Below are 23,255 nucleotides of genomic sequence, written 5' to 3' on the forward strand. Positions count from 1 at the left end.
CTCGTGGCGTTCACCGCCCCGCACGAGGCGCGCGTGTTTCGCGACATGCCAATCTTTGCAAGATCGCTTCTTGTCTTCCCTAAAAACATTCTCGAAAAGCTTTGATGTATGCAATTTTTGACCCATCTCTTATCTCCTACTGACAATCAATAACAGTACTACCTCCGATCCCTTCTCCCTGCTTATCGCGCCTGATCTCGATCATCTTGATACCACCCCGGATTTCGTTCCATATCGCCCGGGTTCTCTCCCACTGAAAAACACAAGTTCTACTTGCTGTCAGTGAAAACTATCGGATATCCATAAGAGCCTCTTCAGCAGATCGAGGGATCATGGTGATGATGTGATAGGTTGCTTGCTCGGTGCTTGGGAACACGACTGCCCTTCAAATCACACGAAAGGCTTACAATGATTCGCTGGTGTGATGAGGTCTTCGTTTGATGTCATGTATCGGATTTGAGCCTACCTCTTGTATGGCGAATGGTGATTCTCCTATCTTCATATCGCTTCAAGACTGACAGACTTGATGACCAGATCACATCATGTCTAGTTCGTCCTTTTACCCAGACAGCAGGAGCCCGGCTGCTGGGCTGCATTTTGAGAATGAGCTAGACTACGATGCTACCGTGCAGGAGGCTGAGCGATTGTTAGCTCAATTTACTCAATGCTCACGGCCAAAGGGTCAGTCTGGACCAGTCACTCATGGGCATACGATGTTTATGCCGGGACCGACTCATGACGGTTGGCAAACCAAGCGCACAGTCCAAATTATACCCCCCAGGAAGACTCCTACAAACCCTCCACCTCCAAATCATCGAATCACGTCAACTCACAGCTCCCCGGCTCCCTCGCCTCCCCAGCCTAAGGAGCCCAATCGGCAAGCAAGCCTCAGGAAAAATGTCACCCTCTCGAATGCAAACAAGACCAGAGTGGACAGAAGGACACAGACTCCAGAATCTACAGGGCAAACGGTGTCGGCCTCGGCCTCGACTTCGACCTCGACCTCGACATCCACATCGAGGAAAAATCCCAGCGAAAGCTCGGCAATGCCTATGCGTACGCAATTACGCATCTCGCCCTCGGTGTATAAATCGTCGCCTAGCTCTTCGAGGTCTCCGGAACCACATGCATCAATGACGACTACGCGTCGCTCTAGTCGGCCTAGAAAGGATCCAGTGACCTACAATCTCCGCACCTTGTCAGGGCTTGATAAAGATGGACTCGAAAAAGACCTGGTAGTCATTGCGGGTGGATCAGAAGAAGACTCCACCACCCGTGTTTCTCATACAATGCCGATTGTTGCAGATTTATCTTCGGCACCTGTTCAGACTGAGAGTGGTCCCTTACATACTGCCACCGATGTTCGAAGGCTATTACAAACTCGCGAGATACATGGCAAAAAGCCTCACAGCCAAATCCGAGCAGCCGCGAGCTCCAACCTCAAGGTGTGGAAGTCGTGGAAAGGAGCGTCGAACGACGTGAACACCCTGACCTGGTCACCGGAAGGAACCCGCTTCGCCGCGGGTGCTACTACTCATTCTGACGAGTACAATCGTGGAAAAAATTTGATCCTAGGCGACCTTGTGCACAATTCTTTAGATGAGCTCCCAGACCACTGGACTCCTCGCCCAGCTTCTGTCAGTGCCACAGATACTCGTCTTTTCTCGAGCGTGGTTGCTGTCCAGTGGGTTGGAGATCGACTATACTCTGCGAGCTACGACCGCACAGTGAAAATTTGGGACGTTCAGGCTTCTCCGAGAGCTTCTTGCATTCGAACCTTAACGCATGAAAGTAATGTTGTGGTGATGGCTCTGTCAAACTGGATGCCTGATCTCGTTGCGACAGGCGCTCAAGAATTTGAGTTGTGGAATCTTGGGACTGACCAGGAACCAACCCCTGTTCGTTTGGACATCCAACGGAGTTCACTTCAAAAAACCAATATCAAGCTCACGCCAACGACTCTGACATGGGGACAGAATGCGGTGACGAGACGCTTCCTCGTCGGAGGGATGGCGGGACCGTCTCAAGATCATTTCTCCGTCCCCCTTTATGGCCATCTCGGATTGTGGAAGGTAGAAGAGTCCGAGATAACGAGTCGCAAACTGAGTCCTGACTCGCAGAACATTTTCGACATCAAATGGCATCCGTCCATGTCGAGATTTGTGACCGCTAGCACCCCGGGAGTCAGTTCGTCCACGAAGCTTCCACGTGGATACCGCTCAGTGGTCCGTATCTACGAGTATGAAGTAACAGGCGACAGATTCACTGCGACTACTGAATTTCCTTGTCCTGCTCTTGATATCAATGAGGTGACACTCTGCCCCATGAGTACCGCATATGTCACGGCAAGTTGCACGGATGGAAGCACCTACGTCTGGGATAATCGGAATCCTGGTCGAATTCTGCACAAACTCCAGCACGGCAGTTCCTCCACTCCCCTCCGCCATGACTATGATCGAGAAATGTCGGATTTCGGTGTGAAGGTAGCCCTGTGGGGTGGCTCAATGGACCAATTGTATACTGGCGGCTCCGATTGTTGTCTAAAACAGTGGGACATCCGCCGGTCTCCTGAAGATGCACTGGTGGCTAATACGGCAAAGTTTGGGCATGATATTGTCAGCGGGGCTTTCTCTGAAGACAAGTCCCACCTCCTAATTGGCGACTATGGGGGCGGCATCCACGTATTATCATCTGGTCCTTGCGCAGACCCCGATGTCACCGATTTCGAATTCAACCATGCCCCCCCGCCAAAGCCTCCGTCCAATGGCGAGGACGGAATCAGTCTGGCCAACGACCTCTTAAGCTCCGGTCAGCTCACAATGCATCGAAAATATGGAGCCGTTCAAGGGCCTAATTACATAGGCCCGTTCGCCCGGTGGGCTCGTAATCTGCCCGAAAGCACTCCGCTTAGGAAAGTTAGCGAGGTTCCATTGCTTGATGAATACCAACTACGACAGTTTGATGGTCCCAAGGTCAAGCATCGGAAGGGCCTTGACGACCAGGCCAGAAGGGATATTCGCCGGCACTTTGCCCTTGCCAAGATTCGAAATTCTGGCAAGACTCGTTCCGTGGCAGTTTCTAACCCGAAGAAGGTCCGGATCAAGCACGAACGCGGCCTCAGCATTGACAACAACGGCAGCACAGCTAAGCGTCGGTCTATGTCTGCACCGCATGGCTATAAGAGACGAAAGATAGAGTCAGGGCAGTGCTCACGAGTGATCACCGACACCAATCCTGTTGACTTGACTCAAGATTCGGGTCCCGAAAATGGCCCCAATGACCTCGAGTGCTTGGAGGCTTTCGACCTTGATCGTCCGGATAAGTTGTCGGATAACCTCGAAGATGACTATTACTATCCCGACAGCGGAAGCGTTGATCCGAACTTTGACTAGGTCCCAATGGCCAGTCCGAGATTTTGATTTTCTGATACCTCTTCATTGCTGTTATAGAGCATCGGAGCATGGAGTTCTGCCTGTTGATTTCTTTGTTTCATTTCTGTATTGTAGGCTTCAGCGAACAATGTACGTTAACTATGGGGTGTTACGGTTGTATCATAGTTGTTACCATGACCGAAGATTCCATTTCCATTGCAAACGAATTCCTCTGATCCGGATGCAGGTTCAAGAAGACACAAGAATGAAGACATAAGCTCTGTACCTCAGGCGAAAGCCGGCCTGATGCCCACGTCGGATGATGTCACAGCCCCTGCGCCACCGTGGCGCAGGGCCTAATTGCGTTGCTTATGCCTCAGGCCGAGTATCGTAGGGATGGCTTTAGTAGTATATATACCTACGGGTCCTGGGAATACTTGGTTCGCTTGGCTTCCGTCTTTCCCCTCTTTCAGTCTTCTCTTGCTTACGCCCCTCCTTCCTTGATACATCTCCTCTCAAAGTCCTTCAAACCAGCGACGTTCATGTCATCCTTCAACCCGCCGTCTGGCCCTCCCCCGCCATCGGTTCCGGAGGGCTGGAAGGCGCAATATGACGAAAGATATCAGACATGGTAGGCTCCCCTTTGGCTCCCCACTAAGAGCTGAAATCTGACTTCCCAGGTTCTACGTCAATATTGCATCGGGGAAATCACAATGGGAACCGCCGCAGGATGCTGACGGTCCTCCCCCGAGCCAGCCGCCACCATCATACACCTCGTCACAATCGGGCCCCGCCGACCCAGCGGTAGCAGCAGGCGCGGGCGACAAAAAGCAGTCCATGGCATCGAACAACCCGTATAACCCCGCAAATGCCTCGCAGAACCGTGCCAGTCCAAATATGATGGACGAAGACGCACGACTTGCAGCCAAACTTCAGGCCGAAGAAGATGCGCGCACAGGCAGCAGGGGTCCTACGCCCGGTGCCGCAGCGGACTACTATAGCGATCCGTCGCGGCCGCAGTCAATCGGTGGCGGATATTCTCCCGGTCCCTCTTCACAGAGTCCCATGCCGGAGCAGAAACGAAGCAAGGGCGGATTTCTCAGCAAACTGATGGGCAAGAGCTCTGGAAGCAGCTCACGTCCACCGAGACCCCAGTACGCTTCATATCCTCAACAGCAGCCCGGTGGATACTATGGTGGCTACCCCCAGCAACCACCTCCGCAACCCGGATACGGCTACCCCGCACCAGGATACGGAGGATATCCGTCGCAGGGGGGCTACTATCCGCAGCAACAACCTCCAAGAAAATCGGGTGGTATGGGAACTGCCGGTGCAGCCGCTCTAGGCGTGGGTGGAGGCTTACTCGGTGGGTTGCTGCTTGCCGATGCGGTAGAAGATATGGGAGATCATAACAATTATGACAATGGCGGTTATGACAATGGCGGTTATGACGGAGGGGGTGGTGGTTGGGATGATGGTGGTGGTGGTGGTGATTTCGGTGGTGGTGATTTCGGCGGAGGCGGTTTCTAAACCTGCTGATACTTTGCTCGTGTCGTTCTTTATGCTGATGACTGGTGGTTTTCTCTGCTCGCTCGGTTTGAGCTGACGCTCTGTACTTTCGGAAAGGTCCTCGGGTCTGGGCTTTCAATTGCTGCGATATGGACTGCTATGATATTTTTCCACGGGAATACTTGTTTATATTTGGTATCTTTGCTTGGAAGGCTTACTCGAAACTTAGATGTCTTTTAAGAAATGATCGAGTTGCACATTGGTATAATTTTCACTAAAGGCCCCCGTCGCTTGGACTTGTAAGCAACTACTGCCAAGTGGAGGTGTCGATCAAGATAATCTCGAGATCGAGGAGAGAGGGCCGAGGTAATACAACGTCGAATTCAACCTACAGCCATCTCCAGCTGTAGCACGAATCATACCAATACTTTTTGCAGTATCATGCTATCAAATTAGCCTCGCCGCCGAGAGGCACCACTGGTATCCCGGCCTGTTGCACCACCACGGGCCGCATCGGCATCGGCCATGGGACCAGGCGAGGTGCCAGCCATCCACCCGGCCAGATCAAACCCACCCCCGGCCATGGCGCTGTTCGTAGCACCCGTGATCGGGGATGAACGGGAGTGCTGCTCGAACTCGGCGCGCATTTCAGGGTCCACTACAACCTGTCAGATACGATCGTCCAAAAGGGAAATCAAAGGAACCCACTGTTTTCCATCAACTTGGGCATGCCTAGGGTGATTCCCAGAGCGACAATGGCAAGCAAGATCATCGGGTTCTTGACGAGACTCAACGGCGAGACTATAGATGTGAGCGCAACCCGACACAGCGTCTTGGCTTGGAAAAAGACTCACATTTGGCACGTTCCTCGTAGAACCCTTTGCGGCCGACGACCTTGGCTTCAATCACGACGTCGGTCTTTGTCTGCCCCACAACATCAACGACGTATTTCTCCGCACCGCGATTATCCCACGGGTTGCCTCGGAAAGTTTCCCAGACCCCGAGCACGGTTCCATCGGCGGCCACGTCGACGCGATAGGGAGCAAAGACCCATTCGCCGGAGCGGATATCGAGAAGGTAGGAGCTAGGACCGGTCGAGGGAACATCGGAGAAGACCAGGGTTGACGAGCGGGTGAGGGAGGCGGTTAAGACGCGATCCTTGGTGGTGAGAGTGGCATGGGTGTTTGCGGGGAGAGAATGCGGATTAGGGAGGAGGGTGGACGGAGGAATGGATACAGTCAATGAAGCGGCGGCCAGGTGGCAGAGCCACGCTGCCAGGAAGAGGCGCATCGTGGAGGTGTGGTGTGATGTAGAGGTGGCTCCTTAGCGTGGAAGGTTGGAGGTCGGTTTGGGGTTCACGACGGTTTGGACGGTTTAGACGGGTGCCACCGAAAGCTCGGTCCAAGGTGCATTATAAACGGGTTGAGCCAATAAGTTAGATCTCGAGGGTTGAAAAGTGGATTTGGATTGGAAAAGTGGGAATTTGGGGTCTTGGATTTTGCCGGGTACGACTACATAAGACACGGTGATATTGACCCTGACCAGGAGACGTTTCGAGGTGGAGTGGCGAATTCTCGATTTCCTTCATCGGTTCGCATTACAGGCGCATCTAGCGCGAGGGGAAAAAAAAAGCGAAGTCTAGCCACCGGGTAAGATTCCATTTGTACAGGCGACCGTCTCCGCCCGAAGACACTGGAACCTCTCCACCCTCGACTTCTCGGTTCTGCTTTTCTCTGGTTCAGGCTTCCCCCTCTTCTCTTCCTCCCCTGAATCCCTCTCGCTCGCAGATGCCGCGTCAAGGCGTTTAAATTCGCTTCCCGGCCTTCAGCTCTCAGACCTTCCCCCTCCTTTCCGGTCCGATTGGCTTGCACCGAGACAGAAACGACAAAAAACCGACCATGGAGCAACAGACGGCCATGTCTTGGCCGGAGCAGATTCATGAGAATTCGCTCATCACGGCGTCCGGCGAAGATGAATTCTCCAACTTCCTCGAATTCAATATGCATTTTGCCGACCTCGAGGGGCACGGACCAGCACATTCCCAGCTGCAGGAGCAGCAACACGCGATGGGGCCTCCAACCACCACTGCCCCCGAGTCGGCCATCCCCTCCGATCACCGATCGCAATCTCATCAGTACTCAACTCCGATCGAGGGCCTCGCTATGGACTTCGGCGGCCATGGCGCCGTGCAGTCGCACGGCTTGTCCTACTCTACCCCCGGTATGACCCCGGGCTATTGTGCTCAGGATTCGTCGCAGCAGTCTGCGAATCACCACTATATGCAGGGTCAGCCCATGATTCCCCCGACACCAAATAGTATGGAGTTGCACGGAAATGCCGCCCGTTACTCGCAACAAGTCGACGAGAACGCGGAGATATATGATCGATATTCGCGCATCAATGAAGAACAGGTACGTTCAAACGTTTCTAGTTCGATTCCCTCGTGAATGCCCACTCACCCTTTTTTTTCCAGGCGCTATACACTCCGCTCGTTTCTCCCGCAATGACTCCGCTGGAGAATCAGTTCCGAGTTCCTGAATATACCGTCCCCGGAGAATATTTCACACCTCTCACGTCTCCCGCGCTGGAAGCACAAAATGCCGGCAACTCCAACAACGGCTACCCATTCCACGCAAGACAGATATCAGACGTGGGCTTTGTACATACGCACCCCGAGGTGAACCAACTCCCAGGGACTTCGGCTCCCCCATCTCCCAGCATCATTCGCAAGCCGAATCGTCGGCAAACTTCGACTGCCTCTCGACTCCCCGGTCGGAGTAAGGTCAAACAATCACCTTCTCTTCGAGCACAGACCCAGCGTAACAAGGGGAAGCCGATGCCTAACTCGGAAGAGTTCTACAACAGTCTGACGGAAGAGTTGAGCAAGCCGCAAAACAACGATGTGCGCTCCCTCCAGGTCAGCAGCAATGAAGGCTCTGGCCAGGATTCCGTCTCGCCCGAACCCTTGTCCGAACCGCTGATGCCACCCCCGGCACTTCCACCCCCGCGCCAGTCTCCAGCCCTCACTCCGCATGTTGCCCAGTCGCCTGGTACAGCTGCCACTCCGGCGACTCTGATGCGCATTCAGCGCTCACAGCATGCGCGGGATCCCTTGGGTCAATTCACCGGCCAGGCGCAGCTAGAGATACATGACGAGGTCATGGAGGACATCTGCCTTCCCGAGGCAGCAACACCGGCTGTACAACCGCGCCCCAAGGTCAATCGCATCGAAACTAGTTTCCGCACCAGCACAGCCAGTCCCGTCATATCTGCACATGGGACGCCGTCCTTGGAGCCTCGATCCGCCGCAGAAAGAACGCCCGCATCCATTGCGATGAGCCCGCGCACGGTGGCTATGCCATCTCCCAGTGGTCCGGTCCCGAAGAGATCGGATCTGTCCAGATCCTCAGTATCCAGTCGGAAACGACCTAGCGTGAGCTCCACGCAGGCGAGTCCCCAGTTGCGACCGAAGATCAGCCCAAGCATTCAGCCGTTAATGCGAAGTGGTGACAGTGAGTCGCAGCCTCTCCCTCTTCCCTTCTTCTTTTCTTCCCCACCCCCCCGCCTTTTTCCTTTGCCTCGTATTGCTCAGACGGCCAATGCTAACAATCTTGTTTCAGATATGTCGCAAGATGCGCTTTATTTGGCTTCGAAGTCTAATTACCAGCATATCCTCGACGGCACTTTGCCCTCGGGCGTCTCCTACCCCGAGACACTGGCCGAAAATCTGAGTTCCAAACGCACCAACCATAAGCTTGCGGAGCAGGGTCGCCGGAATCGAATTAATAGCGCTCTGAAAGAAATCGAGGCTCTGATACCGCCAGACTTCGTTCAAGCGAGACAGGCCAAGGAGGCCGCCATAACCGGCATCAAGCCCGGCGACAAGGAAAAAGAGAAGGCTTCCAACCAAGCCATCAGCAAGGCGAGTGCGGTAGAGATGGCCATCGATTACATCAAAGCCCTCAAGAAGTGCTTGGATGAGACGACCGAAAAATTGGCCGCGACGGAAGCGAAGCTCGCCGGCGCCAGCCTCGACGACAAACCCGCAGATGCTTCTGTTGCTGTGACTGGAAAGACAGTTAATGGCATCGGTCGTGACTCGGCAAACAAGAATTTCTCATGACCAAATTGTATACCAGAAACGTGATCGCACCAAGGGCCGGATTGCAAGGGGTTTTTCGACAGCGGCTTTCACAGATGTGTAATGATCTATCTTCTCTGATTTTAAGTGGTCTGCTAGCGTCGGCGTTTTTTCTTTTCTGGGAGGCTCGTTTCGTTGCTTTTTATCTCCATCGTGAGGCTTCGTATTCTTTGTATCCAGATATAGACCTTGACTTAACTATTCGGTTTTTGGCAGATTGTCCCGGCCATACTTGCCAGCAATAATCAAATTTACAGATGCCACTTGATATACTCCGTAGACATGTATAGATCAAAGATGCCCTCTGCTGTGGATGGAATATGTAGAACGGACGGCCTTCATATACAAGTCCTTTCTTCCAGGGCAAGCTTTCATTCGCTACAAGGCATGCTAATTCTCGGCCGAGTCAATCCGTATTTACATTAATCTGGGTACGCGGTAATTAAGTTCTCCTTGGAGTCAGAAGGCTCTTGACCAGGTGATAGGACCTGATGGTGTAACGAGCTCCAAGATTAGAGCAATGCATACACAGAGAGAGAGAGCACTTTGCCTCCTTTTTCATCGTGGCTCGTCCCATGGCATATAATAAATTGAGCAGCGCTATTGGCTCGGGTCAATTCGTCCATACTTATATATTACCACCCCACGCACCTTCCCACCGTGGGGTGACCACGACGCAAAATGTACTTTACATGTACTAGTACATACCAATACCACAGCTCAAAATCCGCAACGGGTAGACTCGGTGACGGAACGGGAGCACAACGGGATCGAAGATAGGCAGGCAAATCACCGATTGGCCATTGGCTAAGCGAAAAGGATGCGCTCCAATGGCGAAGTTTTGTGTCCGGAGGTTCCCCCAGAGCGTTCGGTGATCGGTTCGGTGTGGAGGGCCTATCAGGTTGACGCTTTCTGATCTACGCCCGTAGGGCGTGTCTGTGCAGAACATGGCGGGATCTCTAGAGATATGGACTCGGTTGCCTAATTGAGTAGTTCGATGGGTTGGATGGCCTTCCCAATCGGGTATGTTCGTGGGTGACTGTTCTTGGCTGCGCGTGTGGGGAGCGTGTATGCAGGTGACAAGTATAGCTTTTCTCCGCTTTTCTCCGTCTCGAATTTTTTTATCCTATACCTACCTAGGTGGATAGCTCTTCTTAACCCGTCAAACCGTCCAAAGCTAAGCGTCTCTAAATTTTTTATTATTTGTCAAGTAATAAGACAAACGGTTCATGGCTCATGTACAAGAGAAGTTTTTAAACCGGCCCGGATTCTAACCCATGATGACAGGAATAAAAAGAGGTATTTACCAACCACGTCCGGCCATCTTGTCACTCTCGGGCATCTTCTGAACATTGATGCCAACCATAGCCTCACCCAGTCCCTCGCTAACCTGAGCAAGAACCTTGGGGTCCTTGAAGTGGGTCACGGCCTGCACAATAGCACGCGCACGCTTCTTAGCATCGCCAGACTTGAAGATACCAGAGCCGACAAAAACGCCGTCGCAGCCCAGCTGCATCATCAGCGCCGCATCGGCGGGGGTGGCGACACCACCAGCCGCGAAGTTGACCACGGGGAGACGACCCTTCTCGGCGGCCTCGCGGACCAGCTCGTAGGGAGCCTCGAGCTCACGGGCGAAAGCGCGCAGCTCGGGCTCGGGGTCCTGGCTAGACTGGAGGATCCCGCGAGCACGGGCAATCTGGGCGTTAACGGTGCGCATGTGCTTCACGGCCTCAACAACGTCGCCGGTACCGGCCTCACCCTTGGTGCGGATCATAGCGGCGCCCTCGGAGATACGGCGGAGGGCCTCACCCAGGTTGCGGCATCCGCAGACGAAGGGGACCTTGAAGGTAGACTTGGTGACGTGGTAGACATCGTCGGCCGGGGTCAGGACTTCGGACTCGTCGATGTAGTCGACGCCGATAGATTCGAGGATCTGTGGTGGCGGGGCAAATTAGCCTCCGTGCCCCGCGGAGGTGGTCGGGTGGCGGGGGTTCTCGAAACACGTACCTGGCATTCAACGAAGTGTCCAATGCGGGCCTTGGCCATGACGGGAATAGTGACAGCCTCCATGATCTCCTTGATCATGCCGGGGTCGGACATACGGGCGACGCCACCCTCGACACGGATATCAGCGGGAACACGCTCGAGAGCCATGACGGCGGCGGCACCGGCCTCCTCAGCAATGCGGGCCTGTGGAAGAGAACGCACTTGTCAGCGAGATGCCATCATTATCGCAGAGGTTTGTTCAAGAGCGTACCTGCTCCGCATTGACGACGTCCATGATCACACCACCTTTCAACATCTGGGCCAGACCGGCCTTGACCGTGAAGTCGTTGGAGGATCCGTTTTGCGCAGCCATTTTGAGTGGGGAATTGAACAAGAGGATGCAAGTGGAGAAGGTGAAGGAGAGAAGGGGAGGGGAGGGAAGGCAAGGTTAAAATAGAAAGTTAGGAGTTGAGTCAAACAGCGATAAAAAGAACCTTGGAATACTTTCCCCGCCAAGGTGGTCGTGGCCTCCGGCCAATTAGAGCATGCGAATGGGGAAATCCCAGGGGCCCTTTGCTGCGATTTAAGCTCGCCGCCTGCGAAACCGGTGTGTGAGTTACCCGAGGATACCGAGCCTGCGCTGCTGACCGTACGTGACCGTAACGCCCCACGTATCGTGTAACGTGTACCGACTCGCTCGTGGGGGATCAGAACTCATCGGGACATGACCTACGTCTTATAGAGGGTACAGGTACACATCCAACGGTCACGGCAATAAACTCATTTGGTCTTTTAGAATATGGTTACAGGCCCGAAGGCGCTTTCGACTGGCCACTTCCTCCGTGCTCCAACTAGCACCAGTCTCGCCGACTCACCCAATGCATTCTCCCCAAAATAGTATAAAAAAAAAAGCGGGCAATTAAAAAGACAAAAACAAACAGAAACACGAAGGACTAAGATAGTCCATCGTCATACTGCTCATAAGAAAAATGCAGCGGTCTGGTCATTTAGCTGCCGGGGACGAGACCCTTGAGGCCTGCGCCAATGTCACCCTCGCGGGCGGCAATTTCGAAGTAGCCGTAGATGATACTGTGAGAACGTTAGTCAAAAGATCTCCCGAGGAGATAATGATGCTGGGGAAACTTACGTCACGGCAAGGAGGATACCGGTTCCGCTGCCAAGGGCACCGAGAAGGTCGGAAGCGACGGAGAGACCACCAATGCAGGCCCCACCGAAGGCGGCAGCGGTGGGGATCACACGCTTGAGCTCCTTGTACATGCTCTGCTCACGGTGACCGGACATGACGAGACCCTGGTCCTTGAGCTGCTTGGCAACGTCACGGGGAGCGGAGCCGGAAACCTCAATCCAGGTCTTGGAGAAGAGAGCGCAGGCAACCAACATGAAGGCAATGTAGACAGCGGTGTGGATAGGGTCAAGGAGAGCCTCCTTGAAGTTCAGAGGGGGCGACATGTAGTACGCGATACCCGACGAGGCGAAGAGCTGGGCAGAGCCCTCACGGGGCTCCCAGACTCCCAGGAGCTTCACGAGCAGGTTGTCCGAGAAGCGCGAGTACAGCATCTGACTGATCAGGAAGACGTTGGAGGACAGAGCGGACTGCAGCATGATGGGCATGTTCGAGGTGTAGAAGAGACGAACGGGGTAGGAACCACGCATGCCACGCTGGCGGGCGGACTTGACGGGGATCTCAACGCGGAAGCCCTGCAGGTAGATCACGGCAGCGAAGACCAGGAGAGTGGCCAGCAGGTTCATAACGTTGGGCAGGTTCTGACGGTAGAAAGCCTCATAGAGGGCACGCTGCTTGTCGGGCCAGGTCAGGAGCAGGTGGAACAGGGCGATGATGGCACCCTCGAACTCGGGGCCACGGCCGGTGTTGATGGTGGTGGGAGAGAAGGCCTTCCAGACAATGGACTCGCAGATGTTGGTCGCAATGAAGAGCGAGATACCGCTGCCGAGACCGTAGCCCTTCTGCAGAAGCTCGTCCAGCAGAATGACCACCAGACCCGCCACAACCAGCTGGACGATCAGGAGAACGCAGATACCGGCACCGAGGTCGCTGGGCTGGCCGTAAAGACCAGTCAGGACGTAGACACAGGCCTGACCGAAGGAGAGAATGATGGCGAAGAGCTTCTGAGCAGTCTGGTACAGCTCGCGGTCGGTCTTGAGGTCAAGGTTGACATCGATGAGATGGGTACCGGCAAGGAGCTATAGGGGAAGTCACCAGTCAGCTTAATCGCCTCGCGGAATGCTCAATTGATTCGCAGAGACATACCTGGAAGACCATGCCGGAAGAGATGATGGGGGTGATACCCAACTCCATCAGGGTACCCCGGTTACTGGCCAGCATCATTCGCAGCCAGTACAGGGGGTCGGAGGTGTCGGAGGACACGATACCGTACAGGGGCATCTGGCTCATGACCAAGAAAATGAGGAGAGTCAACTGCAAAAAATGTTTGATTAGGATCCATGTCAAGTCTGCGAAGGGAATTGAGGGCCACATACACCCGTCCACATCAACTTCTGGTTGAAGGGCACCTTGGTCTCGGGAGCTGCCACCTCCGGGAGGAGGGGCGTAAAGGGCTTGATCAAGTCAAGAAAGCGAACTAAAATCCTCCGTCAATATCCACGACTCCATTGGGATCGATTCGGGGGGTTGTAACGATCGCGTGCTGGATGGCTGGGGGGTGAAACTCACGGCCGCTCATGGTGACTGATTTCCCTCCAATCCGTCGAAAATGAGATAGAGGAAGCTGGAACTAAGACCAGCAGAAAGAGCGGAAAGTGATCGAGAATCGGGGAAAGAAAGGAAAAGGAGAAGGGGGAGAAAGGAAGTCGGAGAGAGATTGGGGGGAGGAAGAGAAAGAGGGAAGAGGCTCGCTGGCCACTTTTCGCTTCCGCGCTAATTAAGGCCACTTGGTCTTCGCCGCAAACACGTCTGCACCACCGCCGTCACTCAACGCGCGCCAGTAGCGACTGGAGAATTCGACAATTTGTTCTGTTTCATCAGATGTCTACTGCTACGTTCTTTTTGTCCCTGTTCGAGCCGGTTCTACAGCGCAACGTGTTCACCCCGGCAAAGAGGGCCCCGAGCTTATCCCCACACTAACAGGGCCAGGGTCTACACGAAGCTTCGCAACAGCAATCGAGATCATTAAAAACCCCATATTATTGCATCAAGTACTCCTTGGCTCCCTATCACTTCGTAATAGACCCGTAGGCTAAGCCAACGCCATATTGCTTCTCTATATAGACAAGGTCTCTGCGAGATACTCGATCACCAAAGTCCCAAAATCAAAACGGTGCTGCTCCGAGTCTGGCTCAAGGACCAACGAGGCCCAGGCAGTCATCGATTACCAGCTCCAACTCTCCTAGGCGCGTCTTGAGGCCCCGGTTCTCATCCTTGAGCACGCCCATGACACTCCAGGCCTCCGAGGCAGGAACACCATGACAATTGCCACACTGGTTCGAATTGCCGGTGTTCGTGAAAGAACTACCGAGACGGGTTGAGGCGAGACCTTTCATGACTCGGTCATATGTCGACGGACGCGTCGGCGTCGGCGAACTCGTGACAGCAACTAGGTTCTTTTGAATGGTCGGTGTCGGTGTTGGAGTAACGGACGGCATTGAAAGAGCAACCTGCGAGAGGTTGGGCGACGACGCGGTCAACGTAGATGTGGGAGACTCGACACCTTCTCGTTGCGAGAAGACGCTGTCGGCGATACTCTCATCTCCAGACTCAAAGCCGGAATCGCTGGTGAGAGTGCCGTGGCTTGTACGCTTGCCGCCTCGGCGGGGAGTTTGGAGCACAAGAGATGGAATGTCATCCTCCGGAGGGATAGCACACATAGTACGGCTCCGGCTGCGGCTGCGAGACTCCTCTTTCTGTCGCAGCCGTCTCTCCTGCCGGAGTTCTTCGGCCATGGCCTGCATGGCTTTCTCCTGCTCCAGCACCTTGGCAGCCATACCATCCAGCTGCATCTTCAAGTGATCCACCCGAGCACGTGTCTCCTCAAGCTCGCTATTCTTCTCGTTTCGGTCTGCCAGGGCCTGGTGCATGACAAAGGTCCTTTGTTTATAGGCATCTTGCATGCGTTGTAGGACGCCGGTGGCTTGTTCTCGCAAAGCATCGAGTGTTTGCTCGCTAGTGGCGTCTGGACAAGTAGGTACTGACAAGGCAACAGAGATGTCGAGGTTTAAGAACTCGTCATCTGCCGGCTCAGGGAGACTTGGCTTCTGCTCAGCCTGCCGTCGCAGGCCAAAAAAGGAGAACCGGCCCGTCCCCGGGACGGAGTTCACTCGAGTATGTGAGGGTGCAGCGGTGAGACGAGGCGTATCCATCTCGTCCGGAATTCGATGGCTGTCAGAGCGCAAGAAGATTCCCAAGTCAACCGGATCTGATCTGCCTTGGAACCAGTCCGACAGGATCCTTGCCCTGGCTTCGAACTTCTTTTTGGGGAATGTGTCTGTCCAGGAGGGGTTCGGGGGGGTTGTCCCGATCGCGGGGGTAATCGTAGTTTTCTTCAAAAATAGGGGGCCGAGCAACGTATTCGGTGTTTGCTCGACGGTGCGAAGGTAATATGGTAGATTGGTTCTCAGATGAGATCACAGGGCTCGTTGACTTTGGGGGCGAGGCAACGGTCTCGTGGGGCCCCTGCGAGGCATCGGAATGTAGGGAGTTCGAGGTTTGGGAGAGACCGGGGGACATATTTGGGAGAGAAGGTCGACAGAACGGTCGACAAGATTCGAATGCCACGTCAAATCAGATGCAATGTGGCGTGGGTAGTGTGTAACGTGCAACGTGTAGCCTTTTGAGTATATTTGGGGGTTGACACTTTTAGGGAGGTCGAGAGAGGAAGGATGTTTAGGGGCGATCACGAAGACGAAACAGTGCCAGGTGACAGATAGATCAAGATCGGAAGAGCACGGTTCAATCATACGTGTTTCACTTGAGATTTGGGAGGGTTTTGCTTTTGGGGCGAGTAAATAAACGAGAGGCTGGGGAAGTCCCAAAGTATGAAATAGCGGTGGCTGAACTCCGATCCCGCGTCTCCACCACTCTTCTCTTCGTCCTATCTTTGCAATTCGCGGGACGTTGATCTAGAGCTGCTGCACGAGCTGCGCGTCATCGTTGCACGTTCCCTGCAAAGCTGTAAAGCTGCAAATCTGCAAATCTGCAAATCCTCGACATCATGGCCCCCACCAACCCCGGTCTCAAGCACTTGTCCAATGCGCTCGCCACCCCCGATCAGCTCTCTAATTCCTCTTCGGCAATTGACGGCGTACCTTCAGACCTAGAAACATCAATCCGCTGTGCCGGTGCCCAGCTTACACAGGCAGCCGGCGTTCTTCTTCGTCTGTCACAGGACATCATCGCCCAGGCGATCGTGATCTTTGCACGCTTCTGGCTGGGAGCGGACGGAGGAAGCTTACGGATTTACTCGGCCAAGGTACGTACGCTCCAGGCGTGTTTCTCGGTCGGCCTAGCTCCTTACTAAATCATCATTTAGGATGTCTCGGCTGCCTCACTCTACCTGACAGCCAAGCTCTCTTTCCAGCCCACCTCACCACGATCCGTCCTGAACGTTTACACCTTCCTTCTCTCCAAAGAGTCTTCCCCGCTATGGTTTGTGAACCCCCGCGGGGCACCCGCGCAGCCTCCCGCGGCAGAGTCCTATATTCTCTCTGAGGGCGGCTACCAGTCCGCCCGGTTGGTGCTCTTTCGCATCGAATCAATCATCCTCCGAACACTCGGCTTCGACACACACGTTGCCCTCCCACACACCATTGCTCTCACCTACCTGCAAACCCTGGGTGCGACAAGGCCCGCCGTCGCACGTCGAGTTATTGAACACCTGAACGCCGCTCTACTATCGCCCCAGCTACTTTACATAACACATCAGCCCAATGCCTTGGCCGTGGCAGCTATTTACCTCGCAACGCGTGAAGAAGGGGTAAAGTTGGTGGACGGGGAATGGTGGGAGGTCTTTGATGTTGATCGTGAAGAACTTGGATTTTTGGTCGTGGGTATGAGGAGTACAGAAGGCTTCGTGCGGGCAGAGACGGAACGGTGGAGGAACAAGGCGATTCCCATGGTGGTAGATGAGGTGGAAGCGGAGATAGAACGACGACGGATGATGCAAGAGGGGGAATGAGCCTGAGAAGGATCTGAACTGTTACAGTACTGGACATCAAGTCCTGGATATTGTCGGGACCGAACATCGGAGAGGAAAGATCCCGACTCTATAAACCCATAATGCGGCTGGGAGGCCGGTCATAGCTGGTTGACAAAGGTTCGCAAGTGGCTACTTAGTCACGACCTGGTCACTTGCAAAGCCACGAATATCTGATCTGCAGACTCAAACCAGAGCCGAAGACCTGAATCAGGTGCAGGGTGATGTTTGGAAGGCGATGAGCTCACGCGGGGCCGATCATGTGCTCCACCGCTTATCAAGACGTCCACCCCACCTTCAAGTATCCCAACTCTTTGATTCTTACATCGAACACAAACGCAATGAATATCCTACATTCTACTCTATCAACGTGGCGAGACCGTTTGGCACCCGTCTCTCGTACATCCACTTTCCGTGCCACCGGCCAGATCACCCCCGAGGAGTTCGTCTTGGCAGGCGACTACCTCGTCTACAAGTTTCCCACATGGTCCTGGGCCGACGCATCCAGCCCCGCAAAGCGTGTCTCCTATCTGCCTGCTGGCAAGCAGTTTCTCGTCACCCGTGGAGTCCCCTGTCACCGACGGCTGAACGATAACTTTGCTGGTGATGCGGACCACGAAGATGAGATCGTCCGGGATATGCTCTCCGCTGAGGGTGCCGAAGGCGCTGGGGGCGCTGCAGGTACTGATGGCGATGACGGCTGGCTAAGAACGGGAGGAGGTCGCGATCTCGTCGCCGACCGGGATCAGCAGGACGCACGCATCCGCGATGTACGGACCGTCGACGAATCAGGGAACTTGGGCGAGCAGGAAGAAGACGAGGAAATCCCCGATATGGAAGATGATGACGATGACGAGGAAGCCATTATTCGCGAACCGGCTGTTCATTCAGGGACCACCCAGTGAGTATACCTTTATCCTTCTTTCTTCATCTATCTGTATCTTTCCTGACACGACTCCAACACCTAGGCCTCTGCGAACTTATACACTGTACATCACATACTCGAACTTTTACCGCACACCCCGTCTCTATCTATCCGGATACCTATCCCCATCGGAGCCACTTCCCCCGCATCTGATGATGGAGGATATCGTGGGCGACTACAAAGACAAGACCGTGACACTAGAAGATTTCCCTTGGTTTGACGGCAACGTAAAGATGGCCACTGTTCACCCATGCCGCCACGCCTCAGTCATGAAAACGCTACTCGACCGCGCCGATGCGGCACTCAAGCTGCGGCGGGACAAGTTGAAGAAGTCACAGTCGCGCGAGGAGGCCAACCGTGTTTTGCAAGCTGGTGGAAACAGGGGGCTTGAGGGACTAGTCGAAGATACAAAAGGCCTGTCTCTCGGAGAGCACCAGCAGGGGCAATCTGGAGACGAGTGGGAGGTTCTTCAGGCCGATGAGGAAGAGCAGGTTGCCATTCGTGTGGATCAGTACTTGGTGGTGTTTTTGAAGTTCATTGCCAGCGTCACACCTGGTATTGAGCATGACTTTACGATGGGAGTATAATGGAATGGATGCAAGGCAGTCTGATTCTAGCCCTAGCCTTCTTTCCCTCCTGGATGTCCCATTCCAGGCTCAGTCGAACGGGGCTCAGGCAGGAGGACGGACATGGTTGTCTGGGATACGTGATATGCATGACATGACCTGACTTGGCGTTGATGATTTGCTGGACAACGACCTAATTCCTTTATTTCCATCTTTTTTTGCCCTTTTTTGCCACTTATCTGGTCGATATTATTACGCAGCCTATGCTGCAAGCGCAAAGACATCCGTTTCTTGCTTTTTTTTTTTGGTTTTTCATCCAACTCTCCCGGTGATGCATCACATACCGCAGATCGAACTATCGAAGTAACGTCGTAAACAAATCCCTCGCGTCAACGAGGCCCGGGGGCCCAGTCTGACGGGAGATCGCCATCTCCACCGATCAAATTTGGGTTTTTTGGGAAAGCCACGAGATTACTAAATTATTAAGTCACTGATCCCTGTGCTTCTGCATATGCAGGACCCGTTGCTGTCCACTGCAGATCTGTTTATTCGCTGTAGATCTGTTTATCCACTGTAGATGGGAATCTGTAGGAAGTTTACCAATTACAATGTAATTCAAATGATTAACCAGGAAAATAACAGTCCATTTATAGAATAGTACGGAAAGTGTCTCGCACGCCCGTACTCCCATCACCAAGAAACCCCAAGAACAGATAAACATTACAATAGACGACAAGCGGCCTCTCATATATCAGCCGAGATACAGGATATCTGGATGTGGCACACCAGAATAGTGGCCATTAAAATAACATGGAACAGAAGAAAAGAGTAGACAGGTCGAAAAAAAATACACAAGTACAGATCAAAGATACACTGTAGATGGATCCGACTGGCCGAGTCATGTCCGAACGGACCTGTGATCACCTCACCGCTTTAGTGGCATGTCTAGTAGAAAATGCCGAGGATGATAGGAAGAGCAACGGCCACGAGCGAGCTCGGGGCCAGAGCTGAGCCGGCGTTGAAAACCGGCTTAGCGGAAGGCGAAGGCGAGGGCATAGCCGAAGCCGTAGGCGCAGGCGCAGGGTGGGGGATCAGGGGCTTCGATTGGACAGGAACGACAGTCGGAGGCACGTAGGCCGGAGCAGGGGTGGCCGTAGGGATCACGATGGGAGTGGTGTAGGTAGGAGGGATCATCACTTGAACGTAGGTGGTAGTGGTGGGCTCAGCGATGGGCTCTGGGCACGGCACGGCCTCGTACTGGTCATGGGTACCGGCACCGAAGCGAACTCCAGGGCCGCCGGGAATGCCAACGGCGAAACCGGCGCCGGCGTCCTTCTCGCCGCTAGGGCCGGGGCCGCAGGGGCCGTGGTGCTCGCTGTGGACACCAGCGCCGTAGTGGACTCCGGGGCCACCGGGGATACCGACGTCGTAGCCGGCACCAGCGTCTTGCTCGCTGTTGCCATTGGCGGGGGCAGCGTTGGTGTTGTCACCACCAAGGAGAGGAAGGCCGTTCTGGAGTGCCGTGTTAGTTCGGATGATGTCTAGGGTGCAAGGGCAATCCATGTGGCTCGGTACTTACCAGCTGGGGAGCAGCAACGACGGAAGCGGGACCAATGGCCAGAGCGAGGCACAGAGCGGCCGAGATGGAGAAAGTGTTGGAAGGCATTGTGTTTGGTGGAGTATAGAGCTCGAAGGAGTGAATCCGGGGAGATATTAAAGAGTGGTTAACTGGAAGATTGAAAGAATGATTTGAGGAGCGAGCTCCGAGAGAAGACAGAAAAAAGATTGACTGTTGGAGACTCTGATTGTCGAATGAATGATAATGAAGAAGAGAGTCTGGACTGAAATCCATGGCCTTTATGTAGTTTTTTGGAAGGCGAGGCCAAGCATCCGAGGGGGTTCGGGGAGAGCCAAGGGCCAGACAGGAACCAGGCTCCCTGCAAGGCTACAAACTAGCCCTTGGTGGCTTTTTCTAACTCAACGCCACAAAGGGCCACGATCAGCAAGGTTTCAAAGGAGAAGAGCCAAGAACCGTCAAGACATGGGAAATAGATGAGAGGTCATCTTTTGGGGACGAGGCCGAGGCCCCTGATTTGGTGTATGGGACATGGCGTTATTGTGTGCCGGGGCCATACATGACATGCAGGTCCTTAGGCATATACTTCGTACATGTCAACCTTATGCACGAGCCCGAGAGACCGAGAGCCCGAGCCATCCGAGCGGTCGTACCTGCAATGACTGCAGTCGGGGCTTGGATCCGGGCCCTCCTGTCTGTGTGAGTAGCGCGGAGAAAGCGAACCGCACGTGGCTGAACCAGGGAAGATTGCACATCCCATGCAAGGGATCGAGGGGTTCTTACACGGAAGATCGCCCCATCGCAGGAGGTGCCGGTAGGGCGACAGTCTCGATTGGTGCGATGAGGTTCAGTGGACCTTCTAGGTTTGACACATCACACGCAAGGAACTTCAATGTAAAAAAAGCACCGGCAGATATGACATGAAATTTCGGAGCCTGGATCCCCTCCATGCAAACAGAGGGGCATCACCCTAGAAACGAAGACAGGACGGATGAAACCAAGTAGAAACAAAGTAGAAACAAAATTGATTGCAACATAGTCTGGATATCTCATCACGTCATGAGGCGTCTCTGCTAGACACAAAGTAGATCGCAAATAAAGTGCAATCCTGAAGAAAATCAAAAAGATAAAGTCAAACGCCAATGTGTATAGATCACAAACTTAAATGTGTATATGTGGGGAAAATGGGGGTCATATTCACATTTGGCCGATATTCGATAGTCCAAAGGCTGTACCAAAATTGGTCGACTTCCTAAACCTGAATTCCGGTTCTTGCTCACCCTGTTTAGGGGGGTCCGAATCAGGCTCATTGGGATCGATTGATTCTGTGGAGGGGGATAGGGCCCGCTTGGCTTGGCTAAGGAGGGCCTGGTCCTGGAGTTTCTGGTCGAGTTCACTCAGGAAACTATTGTCATGTGCCTCGTCGTTGGTAAGACCCAAGGGCCCCTTCAAGGCGGGATCGTCGGGCAAGTGGGGGAAATACGACTCGGAGATCTCTGGCGGCTGACGAATCTGAGTGACCACGGGGGCAAGAGGGGCTTCCTCCTGGTTGTACGGGGGATCCTCCACGGGAGAAGCCTCCTTGGTGGACCGTTGGCTCCCGTCGGGCTCGATGATCGCCATCGGAGTGTGGCCCGCATCCTTGAGGAGTCTTACATTGGGCGGAGGGAGTTCTGACAGCTTCAATTTGAGACTGTTTCGATGTTCCATCTCCGGCCTTGCCGGTGCCGAGGGGCCAGAGGCAGGGGACGTTTCCAGGGGCGACGGCGACGGCGGGGTAATAACACGGGCAACAACCCCCGGCGGCAATGCGGTGGACTTGAGGGTGATACCGTCTAGCCGGCTGTCAAGCTTCTCGATCGGCACGGGGACGCTGACGGTCGCACCCGTGGCATCAACCGCCCGTGATTGAGGTGACAGAGCCGCATCAAGGGACGGAGGGACATCGGTAATCGGCACCAGGTGAGTGTTGTCTGGGATTTCTTCGTCGCGGAATACCCTCGTCGGCCGACCTCCTGGACTTGAGCCCTCCCACACTTGGGCCAAATGATAGTCACTGGACCCTTGGGACTGCGGTGTTCCAAACATGGGCTTAGCAGAAGACCCGGATACACCGGTCTGATTCCTCGTGCTTTTCAACGACGACTCCAATTCTGCAATCTTAGCCCTCAAAATTGACCGTTCTTGCTCCCACAGCCGTCTTTCATGAGCAAAGAGCTCCCTCTCGCCCTCATAATGCACCCGCTGCTTCTCAAGAAGCTTTTGCGATTGGGCTATGTAGGTGGAATGGGAGGTGTCCAGGACAAAACCATTTTCTTCGGGGATATTTGAGATGGGTCTCGGTTGGTAGTTCGATCGCTTCGAGGGTGTGCTGCCCGAAAGCGATTGTGTGCGGCGGAGGGGTGTCGAGGTCGGCGAGAAGCGCACTTCTTTGTAGACGCTTCCGTGGCCCTCTGGCAACCTCGTGGCGGACTTCATGGCTATGACAAACGCTGTTACTCGAGTTTCGCCAGACACAAATACCAAGCGGTGTCCGGTCGTGAGCGTCGAGAGGGGAAAGCGGGTCTGTTCAACGAAAGAATATACCGAGGCAGAATGAACAGGTCGCTTGGAGGGAACCAACACAGCTCGAGGCCGGAAAAACGCGTAGCTCGCTAATTTGTTCTAGAGATTAATCCAGGCCATAGTCAGTGAGGGTCGATCAAGCAGGGCACGCCACACAACTCGGTGGAGCTGCAGTAGCGAACATACACGAGGCGGTCAAAAATGATGGGATAATATAGAGAACAGGGGCAGGCCATTCGATACACCAGCTAAGCGCAGCCCAGTTCATGCGGGATCCCTCAAAAAACCTCCGACCAGTTTCGCTGTCCAAAGCCACGCGTGCATGGACAGTTGGCCAGGAGTCCTGAAGGTGTGTAGGTTGGGCAGCTTCAGATGCGGTGTCCAAGGAGCAAAAAGTCCCCGCAGGTGGAGAGGTTCCTGTGCGCGGT

The 23,255-nt window shown here is 54.2% G+C and overlaps 12 protein-coding genes across 12 annotated transcripts; 5 read left to right on the forward strand and 7 right to left on the reverse strand.

Moving 5' to 3' along the window:
• Positions 1-542: 542 nt before the first annotated feature.
• On the forward strand, positions 543-3,392 carry N7498_010188 (WD repeat protein; the record flags this gene model as incomplete). The annotated part of the gene is made up of 1 exon (XM_058457244.1): positions 543-3,392. One exon carries the CDS (start codon positions 543-545, stop codon positions 3,390-3,392), a length of 2,850 nt encoding a protein of 949 aa, XP_058304143.1.
• A 521-nt stretch (positions 3,393-3,913) lies between these two features.
• On the forward strand, positions 3,914-4,901 carry N7498_010189 (WW domain-containing protein; the record flags this gene model as incomplete). The annotated part of the gene is made up of 2 exons (XM_058457245.1): positions 3,914-4,002; positions 4,052-4,901. The coding sequence occupies 2 exons, from the start codon at positions 3,914-3,916 to the stop codon at positions 4,899-4,901; spliced, it is 939 nt and encodes a 312-aa protein (XP_058304144.1).
• A 431-nt stretch (positions 4,902-5,332) lies between these two features.
• N7498_010190 (uncharacterized protein) lies at positions 5,333-6,202 on the reverse strand (the record flags this gene model as incomplete). Its single annotated transcript, XM_058457246.1, has 3 exons — positions 5,735-6,202; positions 5,589-5,681; positions 5,333-5,538 (listed from the first exon to the last, which is right to left on the reverse strand). Exons 1-3 carry the CDS (start codon positions 6,168-6,170, stop codon positions 5,333-5,335), a joined length of 735 nt encoding a protein of 244 aa, XP_058304145.1. The 5' UTR covers positions 6,171-6,202.
• A 576-nt stretch (positions 6,203-6,778) lies between these two features.
• On the forward strand, positions 6,779-9,003 carry N7498_010191 (phosphate-sensing transcription factor PHO4; the record flags this gene model as incomplete). Its single annotated transcript, XM_058457247.1, has 3 exons — positions 6,779-7,291; positions 7,354-8,392; positions 8,501-9,003. The coding sequence occupies 3 exons, from the start codon at positions 6,779-6,781 to the stop codon at positions 9,001-9,003; spliced, it is 2,055 nt and encodes a 684-aa protein (XP_058304146.1).
• Positions 9,004-10,309: 1,306 nt separating this feature from the next.
• On the reverse strand, positions 10,310-11,405 carry N7498_010192 (pyridoxal 5'-phosphate synthase subunit PdxS). Its single transcript, XM_058457248.1, has 3 exons — positions 11,279-11,405; positions 11,029-11,211; positions 10,310-10,954 (listed from the first exon to the last, which is right to left on the reverse strand). The coding sequence occupies exons 1-3, from the start codon at positions 11,378-11,380 to the stop codon at positions 10,325-10,327; spliced, it is 915 nt and encodes a 304-aa protein (XP_058304147.1). The 5' UTR covers positions 11,381-11,405; the 3' UTR covers positions 10,310-10,324.
• Positions 11,406-12,014: 609 nt separating this feature from the next.
• N7498_010193 (translocon subunit SEC61) lies at positions 12,015-13,730 on the reverse strand (the record flags this gene model as incomplete). The annotated part of the gene is made up of 5 exons (XM_058457249.1): positions 12,015-12,096; positions 12,155-13,230; positions 13,298-13,465; positions 13,528-13,628; positions 13,721-13,730. 5 exons carry the CDS (start codon positions 13,728-13,730, stop codon positions 12,015-12,017), a joined length of 1,437 nt encoding a protein of 478 aa, XP_058304148.1.
• A 613-nt stretch (positions 13,731-14,343) lies between these two features.
• On the reverse strand, positions 14,344-15,363 carry N7498_010194 (uncharacterized protein; the record flags this gene model as incomplete). The annotated part of the gene is made up of 1 exon (XM_058457250.1): positions 14,344-15,363. One exon carries the CDS (start codon positions 15,361-15,363, stop codon positions 14,344-14,346), a length of 1,020 nt encoding a protein of 339 aa, XP_058304149.1.
• Positions 15,364-15,409: 46 nt separating this feature from the next.
• N7498_010195 (uncharacterized protein) lies at positions 15,410-15,730 on the reverse strand (the record flags this gene model as incomplete). The annotated part of the gene is made up of 1 exon (XM_058457251.1): positions 15,410-15,730. The coding sequence occupies one exon, from the start codon at positions 15,728-15,730 to the stop codon at positions 15,410-15,412; it is 321 nt and encodes a 106-aa protein (XP_058304150.1).
• Positions 15,731-16,214: 484 nt separating this feature from the next.
• On the forward strand, positions 16,215-17,177 carry N7498_010196 (putative cyclin; the record flags this gene model as incomplete). Its single annotated transcript, XM_058457252.1, has 2 exons — positions 16,215-16,472; positions 16,533-17,177. 2 exons carry the CDS (start codon positions 16,215-16,217, stop codon positions 17,175-17,177), a joined length of 903 nt encoding a protein of 300 aa, XP_058304151.1.
• A 359-nt stretch (positions 17,178-17,536) lies between these two features.
• On the forward strand, positions 17,537-18,707 carry N7498_010197 (ATG3/ATG10 family protein; the record flags this gene model as incomplete). Its single annotated transcript, XM_058457253.1, has 2 exons — positions 17,537-18,096; positions 18,164-18,707. The coding sequence occupies 2 exons, from the start codon at positions 17,537-17,539 to the stop codon at positions 18,705-18,707; spliced, it is 1,104 nt and encodes a 367-aa protein (XP_058304152.1).
• Positions 18,708-19,631: 924 nt separating this feature from the next.
• N7498_010198 (putative cell wall protein) lies at positions 19,632-20,352 on the reverse strand (the record flags this gene model as incomplete). The annotated part of the gene is made up of 2 exons (XM_058457254.1): positions 19,632-20,198; positions 20,266-20,352. The coding sequence occupies 2 exons, from the start codon at positions 20,350-20,352 to the stop codon at positions 19,632-19,634; spliced, it is 654 nt and encodes a 217-aa protein (XP_058304153.1).
• Positions 20,353-21,459: 1,107 nt separating this feature from the next.
• On the reverse strand, positions 21,460-22,740 carry N7498_010199 (uncharacterized protein; the record flags this gene model as incomplete). Its single annotated transcript, XM_058457255.1, has 1 exon — positions 21,460-22,740. The coding sequence occupies one exon, from the start codon at positions 22,738-22,740 to the stop codon at positions 21,460-21,462; it is 1,281 nt and encodes a 426-aa protein (XP_058304154.1).
• Between the last annotated feature and the right edge of the window lie 515 nt (positions 22,741-23,255).

This window comes from Penicillium cinerascens (genome assembly GCF_028974065.1).
Source record: "Penicillium cinerascens strain IBT 15544 chromosome Unknown scaffold_4_segment0_segment1, whole genome shotgun sequence".
Taxonomy (NCBI): Eukaryota; Fungi; Ascomycota; class Eurotiomycetes; order Eurotiales; family Aspergillaceae; genus Penicillium; species Penicillium cinerascens.

What these genes read in the sequence shown, in the direction of transcription:
- N7498_010192 (XM_058457248.1), bottom strand. Translation starts at nt 11,380, where the DNA reads ATGGCTGCGCAAAACGGATCCTCCAACGACTTCACGGTCAAGGCCGGT. An exon ending in ACGTCGTCAATGCGGAGCAG is followed by an intron (nt 11,212 to 11,278) that starts GTACGCTCTTGA and finishes TCTCTTCCACAG; the next exon opens with GCCCGCATTGCTGAGGAGGC. An exon ending in GACACTTCGTTGAATGCCAG is followed by an intron (nt 10,955 to 11,028) that starts GTACGTGTTTCG and finishes CCGCCACCACAG; the next exon opens with ATCCTCGAATCTATCGGCGT.